The sequence below is a fragment of the Boeremia exigua genome, assembly GCF_020726555.1.
Source record: "Boeremia exigua strain MPI-SDFR-AT-0100 chromosome Unknown C7974scaffold_15, whole genome shotgun sequence".
NCBI classification, from domain to species: domain Eukaryota; kingdom Fungi; phylum Ascomycota; class Dothideomycetes; order Pleosporales; family Didymellaceae; genus Boeremia; species Boeremia exigua.
The window spans coordinates 486726-499599 of record NW_025763532.1 but is presented as its reverse complement, the minus strand read 5'-3'; the positions used below and the strand labels follow the sequence as shown (position 1 = coordinate 499599).

Here is a 12874-nt window from a genome sequence, read left to right as displayed (position 1 = left end):
ATACCCAGCCCCCTGCCATTTCTCCCTCTACCGCTGTCACTTCAGTAGGTTCAGCAATGTCGCCACTTTTCCGTCTAAAGTAATACCACGGCCGCAGCTGACAGGCTACCAGTTACATAAACAAGGCACAAAGGCCAGTTGATCGTGGTCGCCATGCTTGTCACAGAGAGCACGTGTGTTGTAACAGTCATGTCAGCTACGACATGTGCAGCGCCATACACCGCCACTTGGTCAGCGATAACTGCACAGGCCAGGGAGCGTATTCTAAGGGAGCGTTGAGAGTAGAGCTGGGTGAGAGTTGAACAGCGAGCACTAGATAAGCAAGATAGCCTAGCTAGACGGGATTGACCGACTGTTCTACGTGGGACAGGAAGGTGGAGGAAGTGACACGGCTGCTGTCTTTCGTTCACGATGTTTGTAGCTCTTGTGCTATGTTGTCCTGGATATCCCATCAGACTCCTGTGCAGCGACTTAAGCCAGTCATTGTCACGCTTCTCAGCGTTCGAGGGGCATGCGCATTGTATACGGTGAGCGTCCTGGACGACGGCGATATCATTCAGTGCGTGACTCTGTAGCTTACATACCGACGAGGGTTATCTCTTGCTCCTGAAATAACACTTCAGATCGAAGATGATCGGGCATTTGGAGGCTCTTGTAAGTCATATCTGACGTGCATACGGAAGGGGCACGTGGGACGGTTGCCCTTCCCGAGAGCCAAACGCAGGGTCCATCCCCGTTGGATGACGTAGACGGCACTCGGCGGCTTGTACTTTGTACCTGCGTGATCACAACATGTCTCTGAGAGGGAGAAGTGACAGTGAGTGTGCGGTCGTAACAAGGTCATGTTGCTGCTGTCACTATTGCTTAGCATGAGGCTGAACGAAGCACGCTACGACTGTCGAAGCCGACCACATGCCGATTGGGACGGTGAGTCGACAGGAGCCGGACGCCTCGTGCAGAACCCTGGTCGGCTGGTACGACGGTTCGGGCGTTTGAGAGTGCCGCTGGTGCTGCTCTGGTTGGAAACGACCAAGATAGCGTCATATGCCGACGCCGTCCGGTGCAGTCCATGGTACTGCCTTACACGGCGAGTTAGCGTGGATACCTGAGTAGAGGGACCAGGCGATCTCGGACGCCCGACGCACTCCTGACTGCATGATAATGGCATGCTGAGAGGCTGTTGAGGAGGGGTTGCAGGCAGCCATGGGCCTATCAATGGCGGACGCAGGGCACAAGTGCTGCTTGCACTGTCTTCCCCACGATAAGCATCTGGGGAGCACAGAGCAGCGTTGATGCGGCACGGGCGCTGATTGGCCAGGCAGCGAGACGCGCTCATGGAGGACCATCACAGCGCGGCGACTCGGCATGGCATGCAGATAGCCATGTCTGCGATCGGCTGCCGCGGTCATAGAGTTGCAGTTGCCTGTTCAGACATGGTATCCACGGCAAGACGTCTTTGGTGTGGCACAAGGCGCGAGAACGCGGCGAATTGCGAGCTTAGGCGTCATTTGGACCTTCACCACATGACCGCTGCTGGCTGGCCGGCGGGGACGATAACGCCACGGGGCAGCAGGATACCGCCAAATGCGCGTCAAAGAGACATGCTGCGGGCTGCGCATCTGGGGGCGATGGTCAGGTCTGGCACAGGCCTCGCGGCGGTTCGAGACATGGAGCGCATGTACCTCCAACGCGTGCAGGCAGCTCCGCTATCGTGATAAGGCTAGCGCGTATGCCTCGATGAATGACTAGGACAGCCATACCCATGCAGCACACCTCGGACGGCATCGCAGCTGGCCTCCTCTCTCCGCCGAGCCCTCTCTCCCCAACTGCCTGTTATTCTTCCCCGCCGCGCCGCCCTTAAGCATCCCAACACTCCGGCCGACTCGTCCAGTCCGCCGCCTGCACCTCCACACCGTTCGCCGGCCACATCCCAGCCAGTCGCCAGCGGCCGCCTACAGCCCAGGCACCGCCAAACCTCCACCGGCACCGCCAGCACATCTGCGCGCAGCTTGCACACGCCCGCACAGTACATCAGCGCCCGCCCTGCTCATCGGGGTGCTCACTCCGACCACGCCTCCCGCCCGCACCCCCTCCGCGCCGTCGCCAGCCTATGTGTAACGCCCTCACGGCTACGCTCTATCCACACCTGCGCTGGTAGCTGAGCAGCTGCCCCTCCCGAGCACCGCTGGGCCTGGCTGGCGAGCCTCCACCGCCATCATGGCAGCACCAGCGTCAAACGCCTACGCGCCGCGCAGGTCGGCCGCGTCGCCGACCTCGTCGGGTTCCACAGACCAGATCATCGGCAAGTTCAAGCGCCTGGAGCACATCGGCAAGGGCAGCTTCGCAGAGGTCTACCGCGGAATACACATCGTACGTCACTGCTGTGTCCTGCACACCACGGCTGTCGCAGGGTGTATGGAACGCTGTCGGACATATGCTAACGCAGAACAGGAGAAGAAGGCGTCCGTCGCCATCAAGTCGGTCAACATGAACAAGCTCAACAAGAAGCTGAAAGACAACCTCGTGTCGGAGATCTCCATCCTCCGCAGCCTGCACCACCCACACATCGTCTCGCTCATCGACTGCCACGAAACCCCGTCCCGCATGCACATCATCATGGAGTTCTGCGAGCTGGGCGATCTGTCGGCATTCATCAAGAAGCGCGCGGATCTCACCAACCACCCGCAGACCCAGCGCATGATCGAGAAGTACCCAAACCCACCCGTCGGCGGACTGAACGAAGTCATAGTACGGCACTTTGCAAAGCAGATCGCCAGTGCTCTGGAATTTCTGCGGTCCAAGAACTACATCCACCGCGACTTGAAGCCACAGAACCTCCTGCTGAATCCATCGTCCCTGTACTACTCGCAGAGCGGGACCCTGGAACGCATGCCGCTGGCTGCTGACGCAAACTCTCTGATCCCTGCCCTCGGAATCGAAACGCTTCCGATGCTCAAGATAGCCGATTTCGGATTTGCCAGGATCCTGCCAACGACCTCGCTGGCTGAGACACTCTGCGGCTCTCCGCTGTACATGGCGCCCGAGATATTGCGTTACGAGAAGTACGATGCGAAAGCTGACCTGTGGTCTGTGGGGACTGTGCTGTTCGAGATGGTTTCTGCGCGCCCTCCGTTCAGGGCGAACAATCATGTTGAGCTTCTGCGGAAGATCGAGGAACGCAAGGACCAGATTAGGTTTCCCGAAGGTCTTGTTGCGAGTCGAGCAATGAAGACACTTATCCGTGCGTTGCTGAAGCGCAAGCCTACCGAGCGCATGTCGTATGAAAGCTTCTTCTCGGATCCCGTGATCCGCGAGGAAATCCCCGGTCTTGTCGATGAGGATCTGCCGCTTAACATGCAGGCCTCTGAGCCAGAGCCACCAGTTGAGCCACCGAAGCGAGTCCAAAAGACGTCTGTCGAAATGGAGCGCCGGACGTCAGAGAGCCCCTACTCACGATCCCCAAGAGACAGGACCCTCTCCACGGGGACACCACCACTCCGCCCTGCTTCGCGAGCTAGCCCTAGTAATCTCTCTGGCACACCCCCACGCGTTCCCAGCGGTCAACGGGCGAGCAACACACCTATCATGCCGATTGAAGAGCATGCACCTCTGCCCGTGCGAGAACAACGCCGCCCAACTCTTCCCAATGCAATGACTGCCCCTGCACGCCCCCCTATGGTGCAGGACCCGTCAATGGCGATCGGACACCGTCGTCGCTTCTCCAAGGACGACCCTCCTCCTGTATCTTCGGGGCTGAAGCAGCATCTCGAGCGCGAGCGCCTGCCGGCGAAGACAGAGACCGGTGCCCTGAGAGACGCAGCCGAGCGAGCCGCACAAGACACGGCCTTGGACGAAGGCTTCGTCTTTGTGGAGAAGCGTCGCGTAGAGATTGACGCTCTTGCTGATGAGATCGCTGCCAGTCCACAGACTCAACGAGACCGTATGGTCTCTAGAGATGGGGCGTTGCGACGAAGGGCCACAACTCAGGGATCGCCAACTTCTACCACCGGCGCAACCGTCCCTTCGAGAGCAATCTCTATCCAGCAGAAGACGCCGACAGTAATCCAGCGTCCTGGTTCGTATGAGCGACGTCGGCCGTACCGTCCCAGCTTCGAGAGTGCCACCTCTGCGCTCTCAAAAGCCATGAACATGGTGAACATCCGAGGTCTTGGTCTGTCGCCCCCCACGCTGAAGGGCGTGTCGCCGCCACCTCAGGGCTACGCCGCTTTCCCCGTGTACCCTACCGCCCAAAGCAGCATGTTGCTCGTTGGCGACAGCGGCAGGACAGCGGCGAAGGACGAAGACAGCACCTCCGTGAAGAAGATTGAAGAGCTTGCTCAGCTGAGCCATGTCATCTATGGCTTCGCGGAAGTCAAATACAAGCAGTTGGTTCCAGTTGCACCAAGTGATCAAGGCCTAGGAGTTGGTCCCACAGGTGTTGCCCGCAAGCCTAGTAGCGATGTCATCGAAGATGATGATGAGGACGAAGACCTGACGCCCGAGACGGTCCTGATCATCTCTGAGGAGGCGCTCGTTCTGTACGTCAAGTCACTCGCTATGCTCAACAAGGCCATGGACGTGGCTGGCAGCTACTGGAACCGACAGCGTCGCGGTAGCACATCACCCGAGGCAATGAGCCGCGCAGCTTCAAACTCAGACCGTCTAAACCGAGTTGTGTCTTGGACACGAGACAGATTTAACGAGTGCTGCATCAAGTCGGAGATTGTCGCTCGCAAGCTCAAGCAGGCACAGCAGCTGCTGCCAGAGGACCACCCGAGCCATCCAGCGAACTTGTCGGTCGCCTCGGGCTCTGCAACCACTGTTGGCTCTGCCGAGAACATCCTCCTGACGACTGGTGTCACCGCCGAGAAGCTGATGTACGATCGGGCACTGGAGATGAGCCGGACGGCTGCAGTAAACGAGCTCGTCAGCACAGACCTGCCAGGCTGCGACCTCAACTACTGGACTGCCATTCTGATGCTCGAAGCAATACTAGAGGAAGAGGACGAGTCTTCCAGCCGCAAGCTGGACGGCGAAGAGATCAATGGACTGGAGTCTGAGGACCGTCAGTCGATCCAGAAACGTAAGCTTACTAACTTGCAAGACCGTGACCGCTCGCTAACAATCTCAGTCCTCGAGCAGATGAGGAGCCGCCACCGAGCCCTAAAGAAGAAGCTGGACGTGCAGAAAGCACAGAAGCGCAACTCCATAACGAGCTCTCCCTACCAAACCAGCCGCAGCTCGCCCTCCTCCCAAGGCACTGCGCGCTAACTCATTCCGCACGGACCTTGCATCAGACCGACACATCATAGCGAATTGGCAGCTGCATTCACGGCGTTTTCGGATTCATGGGGGCGTTAAGGCAGACGCCCCTCACTCACATACTGTTTGTTTTAATTTGATTTCAAGTCGCAATTTCACGGTGTTCTGCGGCGCGGACGCAGTATACATCAGCATAGATACCAGGTTGCGAATCCTGCATTTCTCATTTCCGGCGTTTGTTTTGGGGTTGGGCGGGCTGGCTGGGTACGGTGGAGTTGGGGTACGGGCTGGCGCATGGCAACGGACGGGCGGGGAGAAGATGGAGATGTACTTAGATTGGATCGGAGAGTACTCGGGGGCGGGTGTGTTGCGGGCAGACCTCTTACCTAGTGGACGTAGCATCGAATTTGAATCCTATCCTAATCCTTGTCACCAGAGTTTGATTGCCCAGCTCGGCGTGAACTCTACAGAGCAGGGACCGCAAAGCATAAGCCGTCTTATCATGACCAGCGTGATATTCACCAGCGGATATTCACCAGCGGCCTATCTATTCCCCAGTAACAAAGTATGCATGGAGCAAGACTCAAGACATACATAGCAACCGGCTCACGTCCGTCGCAGCGTCCCACCACGCCGGGCGTTCACGCACCGCTCCGCCGATCCGCCCCACTTGGTCCACCCAACCCCAGATCGCCGCCACGCGGACCCACGTTCGGACCAGGGGTGCACGACAAGGCTGTCAACACCTCCAGCCGCGTGCGCATCCGTTGCATCCGCCGCGCGCACCTGCACGCCCTGGTTATGCGCTGCTGGTGTATGTAGCGCGGTTGTATTGTACTTCGTAGCCTCGACGATACTCGACGCCGACGCTCAACGCCTGACTCCACCTCCACGGTCCACCCCGACGACCCACCTCCACCGATCCACCCCGACTCCCCACAGCAGAGTACCTACCTACCCACCCACCCCTCCACAATGGGCCTCGGCATCCTAGAGCCCGCGCTCCCCTCCCCCGGCCACGTGCCGGGCAGCGTGACGGTGCTGGACGACGGCAAGACGCGCAGTGCGGCGGAGCACGCGGCGCGGGCGGCGCTCAAGTACGATCGCAGCGGGAAGGTGCTGTTGGTGCCGCAGCCGTCGGATGATCCTAATGATCCGCTTGTGAGTAGCTTTTTTCTGTTTCGGGGGGGAGGGGGAGGGGGAGGGGGAGGAGAGGGAAAGGTGTAGTCAGGCAAGACGGGGGGATGCAAATGTCTCAGTGTTCGAGTGGGGGATGTTCGGGTGGAGAATGCTCCAGTGTTTGAATGTCTGAATACACAGCGTGCACTCGCACTATATACGCACGCACTACGCGCACAAGCTAACCCCCCGCAGAACTGGCCCCTCTGGCAACGCGACCTCCACCTCGCCCTCCTCTCCCTCCTCGCCCTCCTCGCCGCCACCCTCTCCCCCCTCTTGGCCGCCAACACCGTCTCGCTCGCCATATACTTCGAGCGCTCGCTGACCGACATGGCGCTGCTAACCGGCTACCACCTGCTGGGCGTCGGACTCGCGGGGTTCGTGTTCGTGCCCAGCGCGCGCGTGTGGGGGAAAAGGCATCTGTATGTGCTGGGTGCGGTGGTAGTGGTGGGGAGCTGTGTGTGGGGGGGCGCTACGGGGCCGCGGTATGCGAGTTTCTTGTGGGCGAGGGTCGCGCAGGGGGTTGGGTTGGCGCCGTTTGAGGCGTTGGTTAATGCGTCGGTGGGGGATTTGTGAGTTGCCCTGCCTGGTCTGCGTTCTGGCTTCTACACGACCTGCTTGCGGCCTTGTGCTACGGCTGAAGCTGTAGGGGGATTGCGGACAACGCGCTGACGAACCCAGATACCACGTGCACGAGCGCGGGCTGCGCATGGCCCTCTCCAACCTCGCGCTCTTCGGCGGCGCGTTCCTAACCCCCGTGTTCGTGGGCCTGATCGCGGACCGCATGGGGTACCAGTGGACGTTCTACTTTGTGGCGATTTTCGCCGCCGCGCTGCTGCCGCTGCTGGTGCTGTTCTGCCCGGAGACGGCGTACCGGCGCGAGGCGCGCTTCGACATCGACACGATGGGGAACCTGATTGTGGCGCCGGCGCTGGAGCTCAAGACGGCGCATCGGGCGGAGTCGACGTCGGATGATTTCGAAAGGGGCGCTGTGGATCAGGCTCCGCTGACGCAGGCTGCGCCGAGTCCTGTCCCTGCGAAGGTGACGTTTCGGCAGTCGCTGGCTCTCTTCAATGGGCGGAAGACCGACGAGCACTATTTGCACCTCCTCCTGCGCCCGTTTCCGCTGTTCTTCCACCCGGGGATCCTGTGGGCATGTCTCATCCAGGGCGTGATGATTGGCTTCACCGTCCTGATCGGCGTGACTCTAGCCGCCATCTTCCTCGGCCCCCCGCTGTGGTTCGGCGAGCTGGAGACCGGGTACATGTACACGGGGGCCTTCATCGGGGCGCTGCTCGGGTTCGCGCTGTGCGGGCTGCTCGGCGACTGGAGCGCCGCGGCACTGACGCGGTGGAACGGCGGCGTGTACGAGCCCGAGTTCCGGATGGTGCTGGTGATTCCGCAGGTGGTGCTGGGTGGCGCGGGGCTGTACGGGTTCGGTTGGACGGCGCACGAGCCGCTGAAGTACGGGTGGTTCTGGCCGGATTTCTTCTTCGCGCTGGTGGTCATGGGGATGGTGTGTGGCGCGGTGGCGTCGGCGCTGTACATTGTGGACGCGCATCGTGAGTCCAGGAAGCTGCCATGCTGATATGATGCTGACACCAACAGGCGACATGTCCGTGGAGGGCTTCACGTGCCTCCTCGTCTTCAAGAACCTCTTCTCCTTCGGCCTGACGTTCAAGGGCTTTGACTGGCTCGTCGAAGCCGACAGCACGAAATCGATGTTCATCGCGCTGGGCTCCGTGCAGGTCGGCATCTGCGCACTGTCGATTCCGCTGTGTACGTTTGACCCTTTACTTTTCTTATTTCACTACACGCACCTAACATGAACCCCAGATATCCTCGGCAAAAAGAATCGCTCCTTCTTCCACCGCCACAACGTCTTCTTCAAATCCACCGACGCGGTGGCCGACTTCATTCTGCGCATTTTCGGGCAAGGAAAAGGGGTGCGGGGGTGAATTATCATTCAGGACGTACGTAGAACGTGTGTAGATCTTGTGTATAGAGCTTGCGTATCAGACTGAGAGAGGAGTGGTAGCATGGTTGTAATGGGGTTTGTATATGGGAGTCGTAATGGGTGTGCGGAGATGTGGGATTTGTATGTGGGAGCTGTATATGGAAGTTATACATAGAGGGTAGGGATGAGTGGTATTGGGTTAATAACTACCTCTATTCTCCTATGGTCTGTCCACACATCCCCCTCATGTGGTACTAGAGTGCGACGAGGTGCGCCCTGGCACGTGTCAAGCACTCACGAAATCGAGATACTGATGATCTTGATATCCTCCTCGGGCTTCTCCTTGTAGCACTTCGCATTCTCAATCCGGTGCACCACATCCATACCCTGCACCGCGCGGCCAAAGATCGTATGCTTCCCATCGAGCCAGGGCTATTCACAAGTCAGCATATGTCCCAGGAAATCTGCACATCTCCACTTCGCGCGGCGTTGTAATACGCTTCACGCCACGCTGCGTGATATCAGGGTCAACATACCGTCTTCTCCGTCGTGATAAAAAACTGACTCGCATTCGTCCCGGGCCCCGCATTCGCCATACTCAGCGTATACGGCTTATCGTGCCTGAGCACGCCAATCTCGTCCGCGAAATCCTTGCCCCAGATCGACTCGCCGCCCGTGCCGTCCCCGAGCGGGTCTCCTGTCTGGATCATGAACTTGCGGATCACGCGATGGAAGATGACGTTGTTGTAGTACCCGTTGCGGGCGTGGGTGGCGAAGTTCTCGACGGCCTTGGGCGCCGCGTCGGGGAAGAGGCGCAGCGTGATGTCGCCGAGGGTGGTGTGCAGGGTCGCGGTGGTGCCTGTTGCGGCGGCGGCCTGGGCATCGGAGGTCTTGGAGCGCGAGGACGCGGCGGGTTTCTCGTTGTGGATGTCGCGGTCCTTGGAGGTTAGGGTCGCGTTGGTGTACAGGTAGAAGCGCACTTTCCCCACGCCGGTGCTGACCAGCATGGCGTCGCGCGCCTCGGCTTCCTGCAGCAGCGGGTTCTCCGAGGCCGCCATTTCGACGGTGGTTACGCGTTTGGCGTCGGGCGCGCCTTGGTACAGGCTGATCCATAGACTGCGCAGGGGCTCCTCGCGGCCGTAGAGTTTGACGAGCTTATTGGTGAGCGTGTTGAGGACTTTGATGCCGTACATGGAGCCGTAGAGGATGAAGTTGCCGGTTTCGTCGAAGATGACGTTTTGCCGTGCGCGCAGTTGGGGGGTGTCCAGCTCTCGCTCGACGCCCAGCCGGCGGCCGAACTCGATGTCTTCGAGAGCCTGTACGGCGGTGCCGGCTTGTTGCATGGAGTTGATGGTCTCAATAGACTCATCGTATGTGCGGTGTAGTTTACCGGTGGGGAAATCGAAGATGCGGATCTTGCGGTCCGGAAAGGAGAGGGTTGCGAACTGGTGGCCTGAGGGGGAGATTGTGAGGGTCGATGGCACGCATTTCGCTTTTTTGAAGTCGAACAGGTTGGTGGAGGACTTCATCGAGAAGACGTTATCGGGTTTCGAAAAGTCCCCGGACGGTCTCCAGTACTCCACCATGCCGCCTTGGTCGACGCTCACAACACAGTCGTATGCATTGTTGTACGCCATAATGCTGACAGGCGCACGATGAATATTTTTCAGCGTGTGCAGCGGCTCCAGATTCTCGCCCCGGCCATCGTATATCCTGATCCAGGCATTGTCTTCTGAGCTCACAGCCAGCTGGGGGAAGCTTGCGCCGCGGCCATGCACCCAACACACCGCCCGCGGGCTGTAGTCCAAGCTCAGCATAGCAAGGAGATCGAACGTAGTAACATCAAATATCTTAACCGTGTTGTCCGACCCCGCCGTCGCGAAACTGCGCCCATCTGCGCTGACATTGACCGACCGTATTTCGCCCGTATGCGCCTTGAACTCTTTCACAAACTCTATCCCGCCGAAATCTTTCTTCCAGAACTTGACGACGCCGTCGATGGAGCTTGTGATGAGGAAGTCGGTGTACGGTGTGAAGGTGGTGAAGCACAATTGGTCGCGGTGCATCAGCGACTTGGAGTAGCGTGGGGCGGCAGGCAGCGCGGCAATGTAGAGCTTCTCGTACGGCAGCTTGCGCTTCTTCTTCTTGGGCGCGGACGAGGGGAGGGCAGGGCCGAAGTCGTCATCGTCGGAGGAAGAGTCGTCTATATGTGTCAGCTATTCTGCGCGCGAGGCTTGGAGTGTACCTACCGTCTGCTTGCGCAGCAGGCTCCTTCATAACCTGGTCTTCCGCCTCCATTTCTGCGCGGGAGCGCTTCGATTTGCTAGGCGACTCTGATCCATCGGAAGCCATGGTAGTGGCCGGTGTGTTGTGTTGTGATTGCGATCCAGACACTCCCGCGGCGCAAAAGTTGGAGTTCGTCAGAGGCTGGCGCGCTCTCACGTGTCGAGTTGAGTGCAAGGAACATGTAAATTGGAATGACTTTCTTTTGTTGTTCAACTACAATTATGTAGACATCACGTAGTTTCATACAATGTGTGTAATGTGTCAGAAAAGATGCCGGAATGGTATTGGTATCTAAATGCAGCACGCCGCTCCAATGCAAGTAAGTCGCTTTTTACTTCTCTTCCACCTCCTCGTCATCCGCAACGTCCTGGTGAAGGGACTTTCTCGACACCTCGAAAACGTAGATGCCGTTCTTGACCTTCCCTGACATCCACCTGGCTAGTCTGGGCTCCTTGCCTACTGCAGCAACCACACAAAGCCCGTCCTTCCCTCGGTCTCCCCGTTCTTGCACTGAAAGCCCGTTCACGATGCCACGGATGAGAATGCCGTCCTCGCCCTCCTCTTCCGGGACTCGGCCGATCTTTCCGACTGGCTCGATGGTGCGCTTGTCGGCACCGACTCGCCATGCCCGTATCCAGCCGTCCCAACTTGCCGTGAGGATGAGATCGGCGTAGGGTACTGTTGTAAGAGCGGTGACGTATCGTGGTAGACGGGGTCCTTTCTTTCCTGAGACGGCGGCATCGTGGTTGGCGGACATGTCCTCGGCGGGCAGTGCCGGATCGCGTCCGTGGGTGAGCGGGTATGTGAAGAGCGGCTTTTTCCTCTGAACAGACCACAGCGCTAACGCGCCGCTGTCCGAGGCTGTGACGAATAGGCTGGCGTCGAGAAGGGCAACGCAGTCAATAGAACCTTCGGCGTATGCGATGGGTGTGTCGTCCTCGTCACCGTTGGCTTGCTTGTCTGCGTCTTTCTCGTCCAGGTACGAGACGTCCTTTCCAAAGCGACCCTTGCGCAGCTTCTCGAGACCCTTCTGTCTTGCTGTGCCACCGCCGTGGAAGACCAGCTGGTTCTCCTCTACGACTTTCCATAACCTGGCTGTGCGATCGCGTGCGCCGACACTGACACAGGTCTCCTGGTTCACCTCGACTCCGCCTGCAATGCCTGTCACGGCATCCTGGTGTCCTACCAGTGTCTCAATGTATGCAGACTCGGGGGCACTCCAGACAATGACGGCGCGGTCTGCTCCTCCAGAGAAGAGCTGCTCGGTGCCTCTCCTGAACGACAGCGACAGGACAGCATCTCGATGCCGTGTGAATACCTTGCGGGGGGTCAGAGTGTCAGCGTCCCAGATGATCAAACGTGCGTGTCTGTCGCCAGTCGCCAGGTATTTGCCAGAGTCAGATACAGCAATGGACAGGATCTCGCCGGTGTGGCCCAGGTAGTCCCGCTCGCCCTTCTTGTTCTTGTCGCCCTTTCTCCAGAAGAGCTTCTTGGGCGTCCGTCGGGGGGTGATGTTCGAGGGGCGCTCCGAGTCTGCAGCATACGACTTGGGATCCGCAATCTCCCACTTCTCAATGACGAGATCTTTGCTGATTGTCCATGCGTGCGGTAACTTGACGGCGCAGCCGGTGATGGCCTTCTGCAGACCAGACTTGCCGAAGACGTGTGATGCCCCGTCGAAATCCAGCTTTTCTGCAATGTTGCGGTAGATCTTGCCCTTGTTCTCGGCGACGTCCTCCTTCAGCCGCTCTGCAATCAGGTCCTTGTCGATCTGCTCTGCGTCCCAGCCGACCTCTTCCTCGACCTCGCCGCGGATGTTGTCGAGGTAGCGCTGGGCGAGCCGCAGGCGCTTCTCGGCGGCCGTCTCGTCCTCGTCATCGGACGTGTCCGAGTCATCGTCGTCCTCGTCGAAGACATTGGCGCGCACGCCGTCCTCGCTCTCGCTCTCGGTGATGGAGTCTTCGCGCTCGGTGCGGGCGGGGGCTCTTGGCTGCGACGCAGCGGGGGCTCGCTTTCGCGGGACAGTCGAGTTGGCGTCGGGCCGCTTCCGCTTGCGCTGGGAGGCAGGCGTGGTGAAAAACGAGGACATGGCGGTGGCTGTGAGAGAGGCAGGTGGGCGCGGTGACCTTGAACTTTTTGGCCCGCAAAATAATTCTGCCGGCCAGGCCCGCCTTTGCCAAGCCGTCGACG

At 59.3% G+C, this 12874-nt stretch overlaps 5 protein-coding genes across 5 annotated transcripts; 2 read left to right on the top strand and 3 right to left on the bottom strand.

The window, feature by feature from the left end:
* Positions 1–822, bottom strand: C7974DRAFT_405758 (uncharacterized protein). The gene is made up of 2 exons (XM_046143075.1): positions 585–822; positions 1–439 (listed from the first exon to the last, which is right to left on the bottom strand). The coding sequence occupies exons 1-2, from the start codon at positions 661–663 to the stop codon at positions 75–77; spliced, it is 444 nt and encodes a 147-aa protein (XP_045991392.1). The 5' UTR covers positions 664–822; the 3' UTR covers positions 1–74.
* Positions 823–1770: 948 nt separating this feature from the next.
* C7974DRAFT_369331 (Serine/threonine-protein kinase atg1) lies at positions 1771–5710 on the top strand. Its single transcript, XM_046139939.1, has 3 exons — positions 1771–2370; positions 2452–5083; positions 5132–5710. The coding sequence occupies exons 1-3, from the start codon at positions 2218–2220 to the stop codon at positions 5269–5271; spliced, it is 2925 nt and encodes a 974-aa protein (XP_045991391.1). The 5' UTR covers positions 1771–2217; the 3' UTR covers positions 5272–5710.
* Positions 5711–5969: 259 nt separating this feature from the next.
* Positions 5970–8610, top strand: C7974DRAFT_405756 (MFS transporter-like protein). Its single transcript, XM_046143074.1, has 5 exons — positions 5970–6423; positions 6637–7013; positions 7123–8003; positions 8050–8220; positions 8278–8610. The coding sequence occupies exons 1-5, from the start codon at positions 6238–6240 to the stop codon at positions 8397–8399; spliced, it is 1737 nt and encodes a 578-aa protein (XP_045991390.1). The 5' UTR covers positions 5970–6237; the 3' UTR covers positions 8400–8610.
* C7974DRAFT_346174 (uncharacterized protein) lies at positions 8611–10842 on the bottom strand. Its single transcript, XM_046139376.1, has 3 exons — positions 10648–10842; positions 8935–10601; positions 8611–8830 (listed from the first exon to the last, which is right to left on the bottom strand). The coding sequence occupies exons 1-3, from the start codon at positions 10748–10750 to the stop codon at positions 8693–8695; spliced, it is 1908 nt and encodes a 635-aa protein (XP_045991389.1). The 5' UTR covers positions 10751–10842; the 3' UTR covers positions 8611–8692.
* C7974DRAFT_405752 (WD40-repeat-containing domain protein) lies at positions 10843–12777 on the bottom strand. The gene has a single exon (XM_046143073.1). It carries the CDS (start codon positions 12771–12773, stop codon positions 11016–11018), a length of 1758 nt encoding a protein of 585 aa, XP_045991388.1. The 5' UTR covers positions 12774–12777; the 3' UTR covers positions 10843–11015.
* Between the last annotated feature and the right edge of the window lie 97 nt (positions 12778–12874).